At 33.4% G+C, this 22,658-nt stretch overlaps 1 protein-coding gene across 1 annotated transcript; it reads left to right on the forward strand.

Annotated features, from left to right (window-relative positions):
- The first annotated feature begins 427 nt into the window (after positions 1 to 427).
- LOC120598073 (olfactory receptor 5H2-like) lies at positions 428 to 1,574 on the forward strand. Its single transcript, XM_039856820.1, has one exon. It carries the CDS (start codon positions 452 to 454, stop codon positions 1,379 to 1,381), a length of 930 nt encoding a protein of 309 aa, XP_039712754.1. The 5' UTR covers positions 428 to 451; the 3' UTR covers positions 1,382 to 1,574.
- Positions 1,575 to 22,658: the final 21,084 nt, after the last annotated feature.

Consider the following 22,658-nt stretch of genomic DNA (forward strand, 5'->3'; position numbering starts at 1 on the left):
GAAGCTTATTTTTTACACTACCACATATTTTTTTTTATAATATTTTTCAGTTCCACTCCTCTCATGGCATCCAATTCATTTTATTACCCTTCAAACTTTTCCTCCCTTGACCTTACATCCATGTTTCATACACAAAATTTCTCTATCACACTCAATAGTATCCCCATAAATATATCACATATTTAGAATGTCTCTTTTTTTTCTAAGTATGCTCATTGCTGCACATTTTTTGAACTGAAATCTTTCTTTTTCTGCCATTTGTTCAATTGCTCAAAAATAAATTCCATCTATTAAGGAGGTAATAAAATTAAAAGAGGATTCTCATGTGCTTTTATTTTAACTCTCATCCCCCCCACACACAAGTTTTCATGTTATAAATCCTTAGTGATATATATATATATGTATTTTTTTCATTTACTTCATTTCATTTCAGGCAACACAGAATGAAGACATGGAAAAAGAAAATGCTACATTGCTGACAGAGTTTATTCTCACAGGACTTATATATCAACGAAAGTGGCAAATCCCCCTATTCCTGATGTTCTCAGTGATATACCTCATCACCATTGTGGGAAACCTCGGGCTAATTGCTCTCATATGGAATGACCCTCAACTTCACATTCCCATGTACTTATTCCTTGGAAGTTTGGCCTTTGTGGATGCTTGGATATCATCTACAGTCACCCCCAAGATGTTGGTTAACTTCTTAGCCAAGAGCAAAATGATATCTCTCCCTGAATGCATAATACAATTTTTTTCCTTTGCATTCAGTGTAACCACGGAATGTTTTCTGCTGGCAGCAATGGCATATGATCGCTATGTAGCCATATGCAAACCATTACTTTATCCAGTGATTATGACCAATAGACTATGCATCCGGCTGTTAGTTTCGTCATTTGTAGGTGGTGTTCTTCATGCTTTTATTCATACAGGTATATTATTCAGATTAACCTTCTGTAATTCCAATATAATATATCACTTTTACTGTGACATCATTCCATTGTTTAAGATTTCATGTATTGACCCTTCATTTAATGTCCTGATGGTTTATATTTTCTCTGGGTCAATACAGGTGTTCACCATTCTGACTGTTCTTGTCTCTTATACACTTGTTCTCTTTACAATCTTAGAAAAGAAGTCACTACAAGGCATAAAGAAAGCCTTCTCCACGTGTGGAGCCCATCTCTTATCTGTGTCTTTATACTATGGCCCTCTTCTCTTCATGTATGTGCGCCCTGGGTCTACACAAGCAGATGACCAAGATATGAGGGATTCTCTATTTTACACTATCATCATTCCTTTGTTAAATCCAATTATCTATAGCCTGAGAAACAGGAAAGTCATAGATTCACTGGCAAAAATGTTAAAGAGATATGTTTAGGTCTCATATTAATGTATGTTCCCTTTTTATTAAAACAGTCACAAAATTATGCAGATAGATATAACTCTGTTTTGGTTAGTGTTCAAATTTTTGCAATTATAATTGTGTTAGTATTTTTATGACTTAAGGTGTTTGTACTAATTAACTCCTTAAAATATTTGCATAAGTTGTTCAAAAAATAAAAAAAAATTAAATAAGCATTTATGTCATACCAGAATAATTAAAGCTGAAAACATTTTACATACTCTTACATTCTTCAACATAGCTTTATAAAATTATTAAGCACTGCAATAGTGTGGTTCCTCTAACCAGGAATAGGTTTTGTTGTCTTTGATACACAGCTGTGCAGCCTGAAGACTCATCACATTTAACTCTGCAGTGCAGGCACATTTGTATTTGAGTAAAAAGAGGTAAATCCCAGAAATTCTGCTAGTCCTCAGAAGGTCTTTCATTTCACTTTATTAGAGACATGGTGAATTTCACTTCCTGTTGGGATTCGACTCATATCACAGAGAAAAATAAACAGGAATAATAAATCAATGATTTAAAAACTTAAAAGAGAGTTAAGACAGTTAAGAACATCAGGCCAAACTGTAAGAGGATGAACTTAGCTCAGTATGATTTCAAGAGTAATCAGAAGAGGAAAGTTGATTCTATCTTTGATTCTTTGAAAGCACTTTACAGTATGATTGTATGTTGTAAAGTAAAAAGCTTCATTAATTCAGAAAGCTAAGAGATGAGATTGTAGAATTTAATTGTGATGGGCATAGAGAGGAAAAGAGAAGTGGCAGACTAGAAAAGAAATGTTCAATCTTCCTAGAATTAAAAAAAAAAAAGCTAGTAAGAAAAGAAATAAGTAATATATATATATCACGTATATATACATATATTAGAATGTGTTGTTGACACAAGGTCTTCAAATGTATATTACCAAAGTTCAAACAATAAGATAGTATGATATCATAATGCACAGCAACTGGCTGGGAAAGACATGAAAATAAACAGATTTTGAATGTTTTGTGTCCCCAAAAGTCCTTAAATGTTAGCTTTCACCTCACTTCATATTCAAAAGATGAGTGACCCATCTTCAAGTTCCCTCCTACCCTCCTTTTCTCAGCACTGAAATCCATACACTTTCTCATTGATACACTAAAGCTCTTACCTAAGAACTCCCAAGCTCTGTTAACTTATATTCTATATTCTGTTGATACTCTTACTTCCTAAAAATAGCTGCCAGGTTATTCTTTATAAACAGAACTCAGATTAAACCATAGCTCCTTTCAACAACTTTTAATGGATTGGCATTGCTACTAGATTATGTAGATAGATAGATAGATAGATAGATAGATAGATAGATAGATAGATAGATCTGTATACAAACCCATGCATTCATTTATTTTTTTCAAAGACTAAAATTTCAAGGATCTTTTCTTTAGTTTGATTACTTGTTTGTGTGCATGGCCATATTACATGATATATATCCATACCTGCATACATCTCCCTATCTCCATTTCCATCTCTATCTCTGTCTTTTTTGCCCTGATTTGTTCACCCTGACATTATTTGAGATCTTTTCAAATAAAACTGAAGTCTCATCCTCTAAAATTTTCATAATAGAACCTGGGTTATACCCAAAATGAGTTGCAGAAAGTTTTCTGGACACCCTTTACTCTGGTATATGCTTGTGCTTATAAAGGTCTTTCCACAAAGATTCTCATCCCTCTAATATTGCCTCCATTTTATTTAACATTGTAATGGTGTTCTTTCTTCAAGGTCAATCTCAAATGTTACAGTTTATATGACACATTTCCAGATTATTTGATAAGGATGGTAATACTCACTCATTTGAAACATTTAGCAGTTTACTTCTTCTTTTTAGGCCAAACAGCCTATAATACTTATTTTGAGGCTACAAGAATTTTATTACAAATGTGATGTCCTAGTTCCTTTGCATCATTTGCAGTGCTTAACACAACGGCTTACATACCTGAGGTCCTACATAAGTATTTGTGAAATATTTATGAAATTGAAGTGCATATACATAGAATGAAGTAAGACTACATAACTCTTATTATAATGAGCACCAGGAGATTATGGGCCTGGGATGGCTGCTGCATGCCAGCTCACCATAAGTTTTACTTATGATAATCACAAGTATTATACACTTAAAGTGAATTATTCTTTTTTTTTCTTATTGCTAGGACCATTCTCTGGGATAGAGTACAACAAAATATCATGGAGAAGTTATTTAATAAAAGAAAAGGGAAAAGAGGGAAAAATCATAGAATACCACCAAACTACAAAATAGACAGAAACACGAAGGCAAAGAAACAATGGAGACATCCATCTACAAGAAAATGAAAGATAAAATAGCTATAGGAAAACCTCATATATTAATAATCACTCTAAATGTAAATAGTCTGAACTCTCCAATAAAAAGGCATAGAGTAGCAAATTGAATCAAAAAATAAAACCTGACAATATGCTGCCTTTGAGAGACCATCTCAGCAGCAAGGACAAATACGGACTCAAAGTGAAAAGGTGAAAATCAGCACTCTAAGCAAATGGCATCCAGAGAAAAGCAGGTGTAGTTGTACTTATATCTGACAAAACAGACTTCAAGATTAAAAAAAAAGTAAAGAAAGACAAAGATGGACACTTCATAATGATAGAGGAGACAATACATCAAGAACACGTAACATTTATCAATATATATGCTTCCAATTGGGGAGCACTAAGATATATAAAACAACTACTGAAAGAACTAAAGGGAGAAACTGACAAAAATATAATTATAGTAAGGGACTTAAATACCCCACTGCCATCTATGGATACATAATCCAAACAGAAAATCAATAAGGAAATATCAGCCTTACATGACACATTAGACCAACTGGACATAATCGACATTTACAGAGCCTTTCATTCCCAAACACTAGATTATATATTCTTCTCTAGTGCACATGTAACATTCTTAAGGGTAGACCATATGGTGGGATGCAAAACTAGCCTCAACAAATTTAAGAAGATTGAAATCATATTCTCTAACCACAATGCTTTGAAACTGGAGATCAACTGCAAAAAGAAAGAAGAAAAAACCACAAAAATGTGGAGATTAAACAACATGCTACTAAAGAACAACTGAGTCAAAGAAGAAATAATAGAAGAGACCAAGTGATATATAGAAACAAATGAGAATGAAAATACAACATATCAAAACTTTTGGGATATAGCAAAAGCAGTAAGTAATAATAAGAAAGTTTATATCATTAGAGGTCTATCTCAAGAAACAAGACAAATCCCAAATAAACTACCTAACATTACATCTTGAAAAAACTAGAAAAATAATTTCAAATGAAGCTCATGGTCGGCAGAAGGAAGGAAATAAAAATTGAAGCAGAGTTAAATAAAATTGAGAACAAAAAGACAATAGAAAAAATGAAACAAAGAGCTGTTTCTTTGAAAAGATCAATAAAATTGGCAAATCCTTTGCTAGACTCACTAAGGAAAAAAAAGAAGACACAAATACACAAAATCAGAAATGAAAGAGAAGTTATGACAGATACCACTGAAATACAAAGGATCATACAAGAATATTATCAAAGATTACATGTCACCAAATTCAATAACCTAGAAGAAATGGACAAATTATTAGAAATATGCAACCATCCTAGACTGTATCATGAAGAACTGGAAAATCTAAAGAGACTAATCAACAGTAAGGATATTGAAACAATTATCAAAAAACTTTCAAAAAGTGAAAATCCAGGCCAGATAGCTTCATTAACGAATTCTTCCAAACATTCAAAGATGATCTAATATCTCTTCTTCTCAAACTCTTCCAAAAATTGAAGAAGAAGCAATACATTCTAACTTATTTTATCAGGCCAATATTATCCTGATACCAAAACCTGGTAAGAATAACACAAAAAAAGAAAATTATAGGCCAATATGTCTGATGAATACAGATGCAAAAATCCTAAACAAAATACCAGCAAATTGAATACCACAATACATTAAAAAGATTATATGTTGCAATCAAGTGAACTTCATTCCAGGGGCTCAAGGATGCTTCAACATATTTAAATCAATCAATGTGATACATCACATAAACAAAAGAAAGGATATAAATCATATGATTACATCCATAGATACAAAAAAGCATTTGACAAGATATGGCATCCATTTACGATTAAAACATTTAATAAAATGGCTATAGAAGGAAAGTACTTCAAAATAATAAAGGCCTTATATGACAAACCCTCAGCTAATATTATAATTAATAGTGAAAAACTGAAAATTTTCCCTCTAAGATCAGGAACAAGACAAAGCTGTCTGCTACCACAACTATTATTCAGTATAGTACTGGAAGTACTAGCTACGGCAATTAGGCAACAGAAAGAAATAAAATGAATCCAAATTGGGAATGAAGAAATAAAATTGTCACTCTTTGCAGGTGACGTGATTCTCTATGTAGAAAACACTAAAAACTTTACTTAAGAACTATTAGAAACAATAAGCAAATACAGTAGAGTTTCAGGATACAAAATCAATATACAAAAATCCATAACATTCCTATACTAACAATGAATTTTCAGAAAAAGAAATGAAAAAAAAAAAACCACTTCCTTTTGCAAATGCAGCAAAAAGAATAAAATGCCTAGGAATAAACTTAACAGAGCATGTGAAGGACTTATATACTGAAAACTATAAAACATCATTAAAAGAATAAGAAGACACAAAGAAAAGGAAAGATATTCTGTGTTCTTGGATTGGAAGAATCAACATAGTTAAAATGACCTTATTACCCAAAGCAATATACAGATTTAATGCAATCCCCATCGAAATCTCAATGACAGTTTTTAAAGAACAAAAAATCATCAGATTTGTATGGAAGAACAAAAGACCCCTAATCGCCAAAGCAATCCTGAGAAAAAAAGAACGAGGCTGAAGGTATCATTCTACCCAAATTCAAATTATCCTATAAAGTGACAATAATCAAAACAGTATAGTCTTGGCAGAAAAACAGACAAACAGACTAATAGAACAGAATTAAGAGTCCATAAATAAAGCCCCATATATATGGGAAATTAATTTTCAACAAATGAGCCAAAAATGTAACATGGAGAAGGAAAACCCTCTTCAATAAATAGTGCTGAGAAAATTGGAAAGCCACAAGCGAGAGAATGAAAGTAGACTGTTATCTTTCACCATACACCAAAATTAACTCAAATGGATCAAAGATCTAAATAGAAGATTTGAAACAATGCATTGCATAAAACAAAATGTAGATACTAAACTCATGGATCTTGGTTTTAGAGAGAATTTTATGAATTTGACCTCAAAGGGAAAAGAAATAAAAGCAAAAATAAAAGAATGGGACTACATAAAACTTAAAAGCTCTGCACAGCAAAAGAAACCATCAACAAGGTAAAGAGACAACCATCCAAATGGGAGAAGATATTTGCTAGCAACGCCTCCAATAAGGGCTAATATCCAAAACATACAAAGAACTCATACAATTCAACAATAAAAAACAAACAATCCAATTAAAAAATGGGCAGAAATGTGAGCAGACACTTCTCCCAAGAAGACATGCAAATGGCCAACAGACATATGAAAAAATGCTCAACTGCATTAGCTACTAGGAAAATGGAAATCAAAACTACAATGAGATACCATCTCACATCTATTACAATGACTATCATCAACAGGAAAGTAATAAGAAATGTTAGAGAAGTTTTGGGGGAAAAGGAAACCTCATATGCTGCTGGTGGAAATATAAATTGATACAACCACTGTGGAAAACAGTATGGAGTTTTCTCGGAAAACTAAGAATTGAATGACCATATGACCCAGCAATCCTTCTTCTGTATATTTACCCAAAAAACCTGAAAACATTTATCTACAAAGATATATGCATTCTGATGATCGTTGCAGCATTATTCATGGTGGCCAAGACATGGAAACAACCAAAATGCTCTCTACAGATGAGTGGAAAAAGAAGATATGGCACATATATACAATGGAATATTACTTAGCCATAAGAAAAAATGAAATTCTGCCACTTGCGACAACATGGATAGATCTTGAGATTATCATGCTAATCAAAATAAGTCAGAGAGAAAAAGTTGAGAATCATATGATTTCACTCCTATGTTGGATATAAACTGAAAGCAACAAAGAAACAAGACAAACAGAGACTCGTGGACACGGACAACAGTTTAGTGGTTACAAGAAAGGGGAAAGAGGGAAGGTAGATAAGGTTAAAGAGGGTCAAATATATGGTGATGAATGAAATTTAACTTTTGCTGGTGGGCATACAATGCAATATACATATGACTGTATTATTGATTTGTATACTTAAAACCTACATAATTTTATTAAGTAATGTCACCCCAATAAATTTAATTTTAAAAATTAACTAATTATTAGATGTCACATTTAAACATTATTGTTTTTAAAGATGTTTTGTTTGAAATAGATAAGCATTTAAAAATATAATTATTATACAATCTGCAGGTCCACTCCACAGATTAGACTAAGTCATCTGCCCTTTTCGTCCCCTGAGGTATACCTAGGAAAGAAGTACTGAATCATAGTCTAGCTCCTCTTATGCTTTTCCCCCAGAAAAATCAATGTTGTTGGATATGTCTGTATTTTTTTTATATATTGTTGCTATATAATATTCTCAGTGTACTAATGGTTTCCTGTCAATCATAATTTTTACTTGTTCATGCATTATCATGAAACCAAAACTAGATCAAACACAAACATCTTCTGCCATTATAATGATCTGCTTCCCTAACTGATCTTTTTCTTGAATCAGAGGCTGATTCAAGCTATGAACATCTGAGCAAAATTTGTTACCTGTCACATCTTATTTTAGGTTGGGTCACTATGGAATGCAATTGAGAGCCTCTCAGAAACTAAGAATTCCTGTGTAGCCTTCTCTTGCGCATATCTGGTCTATAAATTCCCCTTTTCTGGTTTGTTCTCCAGTGCAGTACCGACTACTTTATGTCTTCCAGAAATCCACCCAATTCCCCGGTCCACTGATGTAATGCAATTCTCACTTCTATTATATCATTTTTGTACTTCATTTTTGTCACATTGGTAACATGTTGGGAAAGAGGTAAAATATACACCTGTGCAGAAACCAAATTTTGGACGCAATATTCTGCTGGTTCTTTTAAAAAAAGAAACTATGAAATTACATATGTATTATTTAAGGGTTATTTAAATGTAAAGGATGATAAATTGCTAAATTCACTCAGTTGTCTAGAACACTGGTGATGTTTGATTAAAGCATCCCATGGAAATACTAATAATATACATGAAATACTCTTTATTATAAAGGTATATTCATTTTAACCTGGAGATTTAAAAGAACACATAGTTCCTCTCTCTTCATATGTGTGTATGCATATTTTTCCTCATCATTTTATAATATCTTCTACTGTTTCTAAAGTTGGTGATAAAATCATCTAACATTGTGTTCAAAGAACAAAAAGTATCTGAATTTAGATAAAAACAAAGAAACACAAAAGAAAATTAGAACAATATTTCTAAAGTCTGATTTGTTGAGTGAATATGACAGAATGTTTTGGAGTGTATATTAGGTATGTTTCAAATCCTCTTTCTTCTATCTTTTTTTTTTTTAGTTTTTTTAAAAAAAAAAAAAGAAGAGGTTCTCAAACTTTAGTGGGCCTAGAATTACCTAGAAATCTTGTTAAAATATGGATTGATAGGCTCCACCAATACAGTTTTTGATTCAGTAATGTTAACGCTATTTGTTTAGGACCATATTTATTGAATCACTGTTTTAGACTGAATTTCAGGTACTTCCAAATTCATATGTTGAGGCCCTAATCCTTGATGTGGTGGTATTTGGACTGGGGCCTTTGGGAGTTAATTAGGGTTAGTTAAAGTCATCATAAGGGTAGAGCCTTCTTGATGGAATTAGTGTCCTTATGAGAATATGAAGAGACAGCAGTACTCATCCAGGAAAGGCCGTGTGAGCACGGTAAAAGGTAGCTGCCTATAAGCCAAGAAGTGGGCTCTCACCATGTACTACATCACTGGAACCTTGACCTTGAACTTCCCATCCTTCAGAACAGTAAAAAGTAAATATCTGTTATTTAACCTATTCAGTATATGATATTTTGTAATAGCAGCCAAGCAGACTAAAACAATCACTGTTTTAAATAATCGGTAAAGCAAAATTGTTACAATAGGAAGATATTTAGAGACTAGTCAAAATGGTAAAAACAAATATATTCTTCTATTTTTTACTTAAACTGTACTATGCAAATATTTGAAAAGTTTCCACCTCAATATACTTCTTTCTTCCCTGTTTTGGGCAGGTAGATACAGATTTCAGCAGGGCATCTGTTTCAAAAAATAAAGAACTGTGAACTTTGTTATAATTTTTTTCTAGAAACCATGATAGCCAATCAAAACCCCATTGCCTCATTTCAAGAAGGTTACTGGGAAGGAAATCTATCCATTAGAAAAAAAAAAATTGTCAAGTTGGATCATCTTGCTCAAATTACCATTATTCTCAAAAAAATCAACATACAAGGTGTTCCACCTGATGTAATATGATGTTAATCCTTTCTGAGAAGGTACACTCTAAGTGAAGCTTATTTGACAACAATAATTGACAATCTTACGATGTTTCCTGTATTTTTTTTTAAAGAAATTTACAAAATTTACAGTGAGTGTTAAAGAGACTTTAAAATATTTGAGATTGTAAGAGTGGATCAAAGAGCAAGACTCAACTATATACTGTTTACAAGAAACCCATTTTACATATAAGACCAAAATAAGTTAAAAGTAAAGAATGGGGAAAAATATATCATGCAAATATTAGGAAAAAAACTGAAGTGGCTATATCGATAGTCACAAACTCGACGTTATTGGCATTATTGAACACTCCACCCAACAGCAGCAGAATACATAATATTTTAAAGCATAGAAGAAACATCTTATCAATTTACAATAAATTATTGAGTTAGACATGTTACCTATGTGCCCTTTTTTAAAAATATTTTTTCATGCACTCTACTCTCCTTGAGTAATAAATTTATTAGAGAGAGTGACGTCAGAAAAATGGTGGAGTGAGAGATGGCCCCAGATCTCTCCCCTTGAAACAAATAAGCTGAACATCTAAAATTCAACAAAAAACACCTAACCTGCACACAAGCACGTCTGAATGAGGGATCTGCAAATAAAAGCTACCACGACTCAGAACCCTGGGAGTTGAGTGGTAGCCTGGAAGAAACAAAAAAAACTGCCTCTCGCAGCCAGAGCTCCCCTGCAGGAGGAGGGGGAGGGGAGAAGATAGGCGGGTATCCTGAACAGCCCTGCCTGAGAGAACTGTGAGCTCCATAAAGTGGCAGTGTTCAGGGCCTATGGCAGAAAGCAGAGAAGTGGGTATGGCAGAGAAGAAACAACTGATTATTATCAGTCATGTTTGCAAAGCACAAGGCTGAGCCACAGACTCGAGAACCCAGCCCAGAGGGCACCTCCCCACGTATCCTCCAAGCCCAAACACCACAGAACCCCAGGGGAATCTGAGCAAATGCTACCAAAACTGTCACTAACACTGACAGGGACTGAGACTGAGGGTAGCAAGCGTGATTGAATATTATAAGAAAAAAAGACACCTTTATATAATAAATCTTCTTTCTGGAAAAACAACAGTATACACTTCCATTAATGCCCAGGTGGAGAAATAATCCATTAAACACTATGAGCAACCAAGGTGACAAGGCATCTCAGAAAGAAAGAGAAAAATCTCCTAAAAATAAGCATACAGACATAGAAATATGTGACTTAAATGACAGAGAATTCAGGATGGTACTTCTGAAAAAACTCAATGAGATCCAAAATAATTCACATCAACAATTCCAGGAAGTGAAAAAACAATTTGATCTGCAGAATGTGTTTTTTAGTAAGGAGATTGCAATCCTCAAAAAGAACCAAATAGAATTTTTAGAGATGAAAAACACACTTCGAGAGATGGAAAATGAAATAGCAAGCTTGTGAAATAGGGTTAAACAAACGGAGGAAAATATCGGTGATATCGAAGACAGAAATCTAGACATAAATCAGAAAGAAGAAGAGAGAAACCAAACAATGAAAAATAATGAAAGAGAAATATAAGAACTAGCTGAAACCATTATGAAAGTAAACTTAAGAACAATGGCATTCTCGAAGAGGAGGAAAAGGAGCAGGGATTAGAAAGCATTTTCAGACAAATAGTTGATGAGAATTACCCAAATCTAAGGAATGAACTAGAGTTTGGAATTCAAGAATTCAACAGAACACCCAGTTATCTAAACCTAAAAAGGCCTTCACCAAGACACATTGTATTAAAATTATAGAAAATGAAGGACAAGAAAAAATTCTCAGGGCAGCCAGGGAAAAGAAGATGGTAACCTATAAAAGAAAACCTATTAGATTATCATCAGACTTCTCAGCACAAACATTATAAGCCAGAAAGGAGTGGAATCAAATATTCAAACTATTAAATGAAAGGAACTACCAGCCAAGAATAATGTGTCCAGCTAAGCTCTCCTTAAGATATGAAAGAGAAATAAAGATATTTCCAGACATACAAAAATTGAGGGAATTCTCCACTACAAGGTCTCTATTACAGGAAATACTGACAAGGGTTAACTCACTTAAACAAAATGACAAAAAAATACATAACTAAGAGTAGGGCGACTAACAGGCAGATAGAAGGAGAGGAGTGCCACCCTTACTAAGAACAGGGCATTATAAGCTTAAACAATAAGAAAAGATTTGCTATAGCAAAATAGTAATGAACATTCAGCATACATGGGGACAAATTGAAACAACAATGCCTGAAAAGGGGATGATTCAAACATCCAAAATCACAAAAGGGAATGAGATAAGGCACACACAGAAAAAAATGGACTACTATATGTATATATATAACTATCCTCTGCATATTCGTAATGGTAACCACAAGCCAAAGATTCAGAACTGAAGTGTATAACATAAATCAAGGACCAGAGAGAAAATCCACCAAACCCAACCAAGATACAAAAAACAGACACACAAAGACAAGGAAGCAATGGAAACACCAAACTACCAGAAAGCAAAAGATAAAATAGCTACAGTAAAACCTCATATTTCAATAATCACCCTAAATGTAAATGGACTGAAATCACCAATAAAAAGAAACAGAGTGGCAGATTGGATCAAAAAACAAAACCCATATGCTGCCTCCAGGAGAAACATCTCAGTTCCAAAGACAAATATAAACTCAAATTGAAAGGTGGAAAATGATATTTCAAGCAAATGGCACTCAAAAAAAAGTAGAAATAGAGGTACTAATATTAGATGAAATACACTTCAAAATATAAAGGGTAAAGAAAGATACTGAGGAACACTTCATAATGATAAAGGGAATCATGCACCAAGAAAAATCTAAATAGACCTATCAGCAATATGGAAATGAAAACAATCATCAAAAACCTACCAAAAAGTAAAAGTCTAGGTAGGACCAGATGGCTTTACCAGTGAATTCTACCTAACATTCAAAGAAGATTTAATACCCATTCTCCTCAAACTCTTCCAAAAAATCGAAGAGGTGGCAATACTTCCCAACTCATTTTATGAGGGCAGTATTACTCTGCTACCAAAACCTGGTAAGTATAACACAAAAGAAAACTACAGACCAATATCTCTCATGAACACAGATGGAAAAATCCTCAATAAGATACTAGTGAACCGAATACAGCAACATATTAAAAACAATATACATCAGGTATGAGTGGCTTCATCCAGGGGTACAGGGATGGCTCAACATATGCAAATCAATTAATGTGATACACCACATAAACAAATTTAAAAAATGAGAATCATATGATCTTATCAATAGATGCAGAAAAGCCTTCGACAAGATACAGCACCCATTTATGATCAAAACACTTAACAAAATCAGTATAGAAGGAAAGTACCGTAACATAACAAAGGCCATATATGAGAAACCCTCAGCCAACATTATACTTAATAGTGAAAAACTAAAAACTTTTCCTCTAAAATCAGGAACAAGGCAAGAATGTCCACTATCGACACTGTTATTCGATGTAACATGGGAAGTTCCTAGCGAGAGCAATCAGACAAGAGAAAGATATAAAAGGCATCCAAATAGCAAACAAAGAAGACAAACTGTCATTATTTGCAGATGACACAATTCTCTATATAGCAAACCCTAAAGACTCCACAAAAACACTACTAGAAATCATAAGCAAATACAGTATAATCTTTGAATACAAAATAAATGTTCAAAAATCCATACCTTTCCTATACTCTAATAATGAAGTATCAAAAGAAGAAGTGGAAAAAATAATTTCTTTTGCAGTTGCAACAAAAAGAATAAAATATCTAGGAATAAATCTAATGAAATATGTGAAGAACCTATATGATAAAAACTACAAGATCCTATTAAAAGAAATCGAAGTAGATACAAATAAATGGAAAGATATTTCATGTTCTTGTATTGGAAGAATCAACATAGTTAAAATGACCATATTACCTAAAGCATTATACAAATTTAATGCAATCCTCATCAAAATCCTATCGGTGTTTTTTAAGGAAATAGAACAAAAAATCAGATTTGTATAGAAGCACAAAAGACCCCATTTACCAAAGCCATCCTCAGAAAAAGAACAAAGCTGGAGGCATCACTCTGCCCAACTTCAAATTAGACTACAAAGCAACAGTAATCAAAATGGCATGGTATTGGCAGGAAAATAGACACACGGACCACTGGAAGAGAATCGAGAGTCCAGAGGCAAACCCATATTTACATGGACAAATAATTTTCAACAAAAAAGCCAAAAACATACAGTGGAGAAAGGAAAGCCTCTTCAATAAATGGTGCTGGGAAAATTGAAAGGCCATGGGAAAAAAAAGAATGAAACTAGACTGTTGTCTTTCACTACACACCAAAATTAACTCAGAATGGATTAAAGACCTGAATATAAGACCTGAAACAATAAAATGCATAGAAGAAACCATAGGAACAAAACTCAAGAACCTTAGACTTAAAGAGGATTTTATGAATTTGACCTCAAAGGCAAGGGAAGTAAAAGCAAAAATAAATAAATAGGACTACATTAAACTAAAAAGCTTTTCACAGCAAAAGAAATCGTCAACAAGTTAAAGAGACAACCATCTGAATGGGAAAATATATTTGTAAGCAATGTCTCCGATAAGGACCTAATATCTAAAATATACAAGAAATTCATATGACTCAATAACAACAAAAAAAACAAAAGATCCATTCAAAAAATGGTCAGAGGACCTGAACAGACACTTCTCCCTAGAGGACATACAAATAGCCAACAATATATGAAAAGATGCTCATCATCACTAGCTATTAGGCAAATGCAAATCAAAACCCCAATGAGATACCATCTCACACCTGTTAGAATAGGTGTTATCAACAAGACAAGTAATAACAAATGTGGAGAGGATGTGGAGAAATAGGAACCCTCATACACTGCTGGTGGGACTACAAATTGGTACAGCCGCTATGGAAAACAGTATAGAGGTTTCTCGATAAACTAATAATTGATCTACCATATGATCCAGCAATTCCTTTACTGGATATTTACCCCAAAGACTTGAAAACTCATATCCATAAAGATATTTGCACACCAATGTTCACAGCAGCATTATTCACAGTGGCCAGGACATGGAAGCAGCTGAAGTGCCCTACAATAGATAATTGGCTAAAGAAGCTGTGCTATATATATACAACGGAATATTACTCAGCCATAAGAAGAGGTGAAATCCTGCCATTTGTGACAACATGGATGGAACTCGAGATAATTATGCTAAGCAAAATAAGCCAGACAGATAAAGTTGAAAATCACATGATATCACTTACATGTAGGATATAAACCTAAAAGCAGCAAATGAGCAGGACAAACAAACTGAGACTCATGGACATAAACTATAGACTAGTGGTTACCAGAGGACTATAGAGTAGTTGTTACTAGTGGGGTAGGGGAGGAGGGGGAGGTAGACGGGGTAAAGGGGGATCAAAGGAAGGGGATGGGGAAGGGTGAAGTGGGTAAAGAGGATCAAATATATGGTAGTTGAAAGCAACTGGACTTTGGGTGGTGAACACACAATAAAATATACAGATGTCAAATGATAATGTACACCTGAAAATTATGATTGTATTAACCAATGTTACCCCAATAAACGTAATTAAAAAAAAAAAAGCCAAAAATAAGCAATAGACAGTACTGGGAAAACTGGAAAGCCACCTGCAGACGAATGAAACTAGGCTGTTTTCTATCACCACACACCAAAATTAACTCAAAATGGATTAAGGATCTGAATATAAGACCTGAAACAATAAATTGCATAGAAGAAAACATAGGAAAACATAAACTCATGGACTTCGGACTTAAAGAGGATTTATGAATTTGACCTCAAAGAGAAGAAAAATAAAGGCAAAAATAAAAGGATGGGACTACATCAAACTAAAAGCTCTGCACAGCAAAAAAAAAAAAGTCAACAAAGTAAAGAGACAACCATCCGAATAGGAGAAAATATTTGCAAGCAATGCCTCCAATAAGGGCCTAATATCCAAAATGTCCAAAGAACTCATACAACTCAATAACGATAAAAAAGAAATCCAATTAAAAAATGAGCAGAGGACCTGAACAGACACTTTTCCCAAGGGAACATACAAATGGTCAACAAATATATGAAAAGATGCTCATCCAAAATGTACAAAGAACTCATACAATTCAATAACAATAAAAAAGAAATCCAATTAAAAAATGAGCAGAGGACCTGAACAGACACTTCTCTCAAGGTTGCATACAAATGGTCAACAAACATATGAAAAGATGTTCATCATCACTAGCTATTAGGCAAATGCAAATCAAAACTACAATGAGATACCTTTCACACTTGTTAGAATAGCTGTTGTCAACAGGATAAATAACAATAAGTGTTGTAGAGGTTACGGAGAAAAAGGAACCCTCATACACTGCTGGTGGGTCTGCAAATTGGTACAGCCACTATGGAAAACAGTATGGAGGTTCCTCAAAAAACTACTGGGTATTTACCCCAAAGACTTGAAAACTCATATCCATAAAGATATTTGCACACCAATGTTCATAGCAACATTGTTCATGGCGGCCAGGACATAGAAGCAACCTAAGTATCCTACAATAGATGATTGGCTAAAGAAGCCGTGGTACATATATACAATGGAATATTACTCTGCCATAAGGAGATGAAATACTGCTATTTGAGACAACTTGGATGGACCTTAAGATAATCATGCTAAGCAAAATAAGCCAGACAGAAAAAATTGAAAACCACGTGCTATCACTTATATGTGGAATATAAACCTAAGAGCAACAAACAAACAGGACAAATAAATAGAGACTCATGTACAATCCCTAGTGGTTAACAGAGGATTAGGGGTAGTGGGGAGGTAGATGGGGTCAAAGGAGTCAAATATGTGGTGACAGAAAGAAATCTAACTATTGGTGGTAAACACACAATGCAAAATATGTATATGCCTTATTGTTGAGTTATCCATCTGAAACTTACTGGATTTCATTAACCCATGTCACCATAATAAAAATAAATAAATTTAAAAAATAAAATATTGCATTTCCACTTATAAACAAAAACAAGTGTTGGAGAAGATGCGGAGAAAATTAACACTTGTACAATGCTGTTAGGACTGCAAATTGGTACAATCACTGTGGAAAATAGTATGGAGTTTTCTCAGAAAAAACTAAGAATCGATCTACCATATGATCCAGCAATCCCTTTTCTAAGTATTAACCCCAAGGACTTGAAAACATTTATCCAAAAAGATATTGCACACCAATATTCATAGCAGCATTATTCATGGCAGCGTTATCCATGGTGGCCAGGATGTGGAAGCAACTGAAGTGTCCTACAATAGATGATTGGATAAAGAAGCTGTGGTACATAAATACAATGCAATATTACTCAGCCACAAGAAGAGATGAAATACTGCCATTTGCAACAACATGAATGGATCTTGAGATAATAATGCTAAAGTGAAATAAGCCAGAAAATGATGAAAACCACATGATATCACTTATATATTGGATATAAATCTAAAAGAAACAAACAAACATGACAAACAAACAGAGACTCATGGACATGAACAGTAGACTAGTGGTTGCCAGGCGGAGGGTAGGTGTGGTAAAGAGGTTAAATATTCGGTGATAGAAAGAAATCAAGCTATGGGTGGTGAACACACAGTGCAATATATATATGAGTTACTATTGAATTGAACACATGAAACTTATTAGATTTCATTAATAAATTTCACAATAATAAAAAACAATAAAATAAAATTTTGGTGACAAAAAGGAAAAAAGATAAAAATATGAATAATAAAATGGCGATAACTACATACTAACGATTATTACTTCAAATATAAATGATTTAATGCTTCCCCAATCAAAAGATAGGGTGGCTCAATGGATAAGAAAACATGACCCTTACATATGTTGCCTACAAGAGACTCACTTCAGATTGAAAGACACACACAGACTGAAAGTAAAAGGATGGAAAAAGACATTTAATGAAAATATAACAAAAATATAAACAAAAAGCTGGGGTAGCAATATTTATGCCCGACAAAATAGACTTTAAAACAAAGGCTACAACAAATGTCAAAGAAGAATCCTGTAATTCACTGCTGGATATTTTGAGTTCTCAAAGAAACCCAAAACACTACTTCAAAGGGATATGTGCATCCATATGTTCATTGCAGCATTATTTACAACAGCAAAGATATGGAGGCAATCTGAGTGTCTATCAATGGATGAGTGGATAAAAAAGAGGTGGTACATATATACAATGGAATATTACGTGGTCATAAAGAAAAAATTAAATCTTGCCATCTGCAATAATATGGATGGACCTGGAGGATATTGTGCTGAGTAGAATAATTCAGAAAGAGAAAGACATATGGCATATGATCTATCTCATTTATATGTGGAATCTAAAGACCAAAATAAACAAACAAACCAGAAACAAAATTATCAACATTTTGATGGTTGCCAGATGGAAGGAGGTGGGTAAAAATAGGAAGGGATTAAAAAGTACAAATTGGCAGTTACAAAATAGTTATAGGGATGTAAAGTATGGCATAAAGAATATAGTCAATAACATTGCAATAACATATATGGTATCTGATGCATACTAGATTTATCAGGGTGATCACTCATAATTTATCTAAATGTGTAATCACAATGTTGCAGACCTGAAACTAATGTAATATTGTATGCTAACTTTAATTTTAAAATTATTTAAAAGAAACTTCCTAAGAACAATGGGAAATGAGTCCAGGTGGAAATTTGGATCTTCAGGAAGAAATAAAAAACTCTGAAGATAGTTCTGTAGACAAATAGAAAACGGTACTTTTAAATTAATTTCTTTAAAATACACATGAACATTTAAAGCAAAAAATGATTCATATTTGGGCTATAAAATGTGCAGTTGTAATACATATGACAATTAAGGCCAGGCACATTGTTCGGTTTTGTTTAAAATGGTAAAATATTAACCTTAAGTAAACTTTGAAAAAAAAGCTGATAATATATATTGTAATCCTTCCTAAAAGCAACCACAAAAAAAGCAGAGAAGTATAGATAAAACAGACATTGCAAACATAAAACAAGTAGTAAAATGTTAGACACAGGCTAATATTATCAATAATTACATTGAAAGTAAATGGGAACTAAGTATCTCATTAAATGACAGAAATTCTTTGAATATATTTTTAAATAGCAAGAGAGGATTCTGAGAAAATGGCAGAGTAGGAACACCAGAAATCTTTCTCCTTACCTAAACAAAAATTGCACTAGCAGAATCTAATTGACCTATTTTGAAACTGTAGTATCTAATGAGGCTTTCAACTTCTGGTAAAGACTTGGACAGTAAACTGTTGTTAATTTTGGTCAATTTTAGCTTTCGGCATATGAGTAGCCATCTATCTACCCATACTCCATAACCCAACAGCAGACAACTGTGCACGTGTTCCTGGAGCAGTTTGCACACATGTTGCAGGAGCCAGGGTAGGCAAAATAGATCCTATTATCCAAATATTAAGGCTTTATATACTGATTTCTGATTCTAAACAAAGAGATGCAAAGAGGAGACAGCCATTGTTGTTGTACCTCCCATCATTGATGCAAGTCCCTCCCTTCTAGCTGACATGACTTTCAGGAAATTAAAGGACTGGTGCTCTTTAACCTTTTCCTCATGTTTATATTTTTCCCCTTTTGGGAGCCAAACATTAAACACCAATACGTTCAAAAGCAACCATGTATATGGGAAAAATTAGAAAGTCTCCATGCATGCCCATGGGAAGGTGTAGGCTCATAAATAAACTAAAAAGACTTAAATTTACACCTTTTTTTTTTTAATTGTTGTAGACTGTCTCTTTGCTGAGGATCATACTAGATTTATCAGGATGATCACTCATAATTTATCTAAATGTGTAATCACAATGCTGAGGATCAGCAAAGAGACAGTCTACAACAATTAAAAAAAAAAGCAATCTCTGGGAAAAGTAGAGAATTTAATTTCTAGAGTTACTACATTATTAAATTCCCATGTACGGTTTCAACAAAAAAATCTCAAATCATACAAAGAAACAGGAAAGTATGACCCATTCAAAGGAAAAAAAAAAATCAAAAAAAACTGTCCCTGAAAAAGACCTGATGTCAGAACTATTAGACAAAGATCTTAAAACAATTGTTTTAAAGATGCTCAAAGAAGCAAAGGAAGGTGTGGAGAAAGTCAAGAAAATGATGTATATACAAAATGGAAAAATTAATAAAAAGATAGAAACCTAAAAAGAAATCTAAAAATTTCCTGGAGCTGAAAACCACATTAACCGAAATTTTAAAAAAATCACCAGAGAGATTCAAATGGAAGATATGAACAGCCAGAGGAGAAAATCTGCAAACTTGAAAATAGGACAATGGAAATTGTCAAGTCTGAGGAACAGAAGAAAAAGGACTAAAGAAATGTGAATAGAGCCTAAGGGATCTGCGGAACACCATTAAGCAGACCAATACACACATGTGGGAGTTTCAGGAGAAGAAAGAGAGAGAAAGGGGTAGAATGAGGAAAAAAAATGGCTGAAAATTATTGACAACTGATAAAAGATATGAATATAAAGATCCAAGAAACTCAACAAATTCCAAGTAGGATGAGTTCAAAGAGTTCACACTGAAATATATAACCGAACTGCTAAAAGACAAAGACAAAGAGAGGAGTTAGAAAGCCAAGAGAAGTGATTCATCACCAAAAAAAGAAATCCTCAATAAGATAATCAGGAAATTTCTCATTGGAGGCCAGAAGGCAGTGGGTCAAAATATTCAAAGTGCAAAAAGAGAAAACTCAACCAAGAATCCTATTTCTGGCAAAACTGTCCTTCAAAAGTGAGGGAGATATTAAGACATTAGCAGATAAACAAAAACTGAAGTAGTGTATTACTATTAGACCTGGAGTGCAAGAAATACTAAAGGATATCCTACAGATTGAAATAAAAGAACACTATACAGTAACTTGGAGATGTATTAAAAAATTAAGAACTCAATAATGATAAATGCCTAGCAAGTATAAATAAAAGGTACAGCTATTGTAACAATGGTCTATAACTCCACTATTTGTTTTCTATATGATTTAAGAGGAAAATACATTTTGTAAAATTATTAGTCTAAAAGCTAGGATTATTATAACTTGTTTGTAACTCCACATCTGTTTTCTACATAATTTAAGGGATTGATGTAACAAAAAAATTATTAGTTTATTTTTTTGGCTAAACAATGTATAAAGATGTAATTTTGTGACATCAACAACTGAAAAGGGTGGGAATGGAGCTGTTAAAAAGCAGAGTTTTTAAATGTTATTAAAATTAAGCTGGTATAAATTCAAATCAAAAGAGCTATAACTTTAAGATATTAAATTTAATCTCCATGATAACCACAATGAAAATAGCTTAAAAATAAACAAAGAAGGAAATGATTAAGTTGTAGTGAATTTAAGCATTTCACTACAAAAAAAAATCAATTAACCACAAAAGACAATAATGCAGGTAATGAGGAACAAAAAAAGCTATAAAGTATATAGTAAATAAATAGAAAACTGACAGAAGTTATGTTCTTTTTTTATCAGCAATTTCTTTAAATTTTAATGAATTCTCTAGTTAAAAGACTCGCTTTAGATCCAAAGACACAAATAAGTTGAAAGTGAAAGATTGGTGTCATAGCCTAGGCTGTTATAACAAGTATTGTAAACTGGGTGGCTTATCAACAACAGAACTTTATTTCTCACAGTTTTTGAGACTGGAAGTCAGAGATCATGGTGTCAGCATATTAAGGTTCTGCTGAGCACCCACTCCCTGATTTGTAGGTGGCCCCCTTTTCATTGTATCCCTACATGATAGAAGAGATAGAAAGGAAGCTCTCTCATGTCTCTTCCTAGAAGGAGATTAATCTCATTTATGAGGGCTCCACTCTCATGACCTAATTACCTCCCAGAGGCTTCACATCCTAATACACAGTAGGGATTAGGATTTTAACATATGAGTTTTTTGGGGAACACAAATATTTAGTCCATAACATACTCCTCCCCACCCCCATTCATGTCTTTCTTACATACAAAATCATTCATTCCATTCCAACAACTCTCAAAGTTTTAACTCATTCCAGCATCAAATCTAAAACATTAAGTTCAAAGTCTCATATAAATATCATCTAAATGAGGTATGGATGACTCAAGGTATGATTCAAGGTATGAATTATACTCAGGTACATGCTCAGACTCAAGGTATGAGTCATCCTGAGGCAAAACTCCTACCAATTGTGAACCTATAAAGCCAAATAATTTATGTGCTTCCTAGATACAGTGAAGAAACAGGCATAGGATAGATATTGCCATTTAAAAAGAAACAAATAGAAAAGAAAGAAGGGGTGATATATCCCAAGCAAATCTAAAACCTAGCAAGGCAAACTCCATTAGTTATTAAAGCTTAAGAATAATTTTCTTTGCTCTACGCTTTTCCCTCCATATAAGAAAATAAATCTTAACTCTGACTCCCCATCACACACAACAATTAACAACAAAATGTATCACATACCAAAACATAAAAGCTGAGCTATAAAACTCCTGAAGTAAAACAAGAAAATATTGCAACTTTGGGGGT

This window comes from Pteropus medius, unplaced genomic scaffold (assembly GCF_902729225.1).
Source record: "Pteropus medius unplaced genomic scaffold, Ma_sr-lr_union100, whole genome shotgun sequence".
NCBI classification, from domain to species: Eukaryota; Metazoa; Chordata; class Mammalia; order Chiroptera; family Pteropodidae; genus Pteropus; species Pteropus medius.

Bases quoted from the DNA above. Each gene is read 5' to 3' on its own strand.
- LOC120598073 (XM_039856820.1), top strand. From the start codon at position 452: ATGGAAAAAGAAAATGCTACATTGCTGACAGAGTTTATTCTCACAGGA.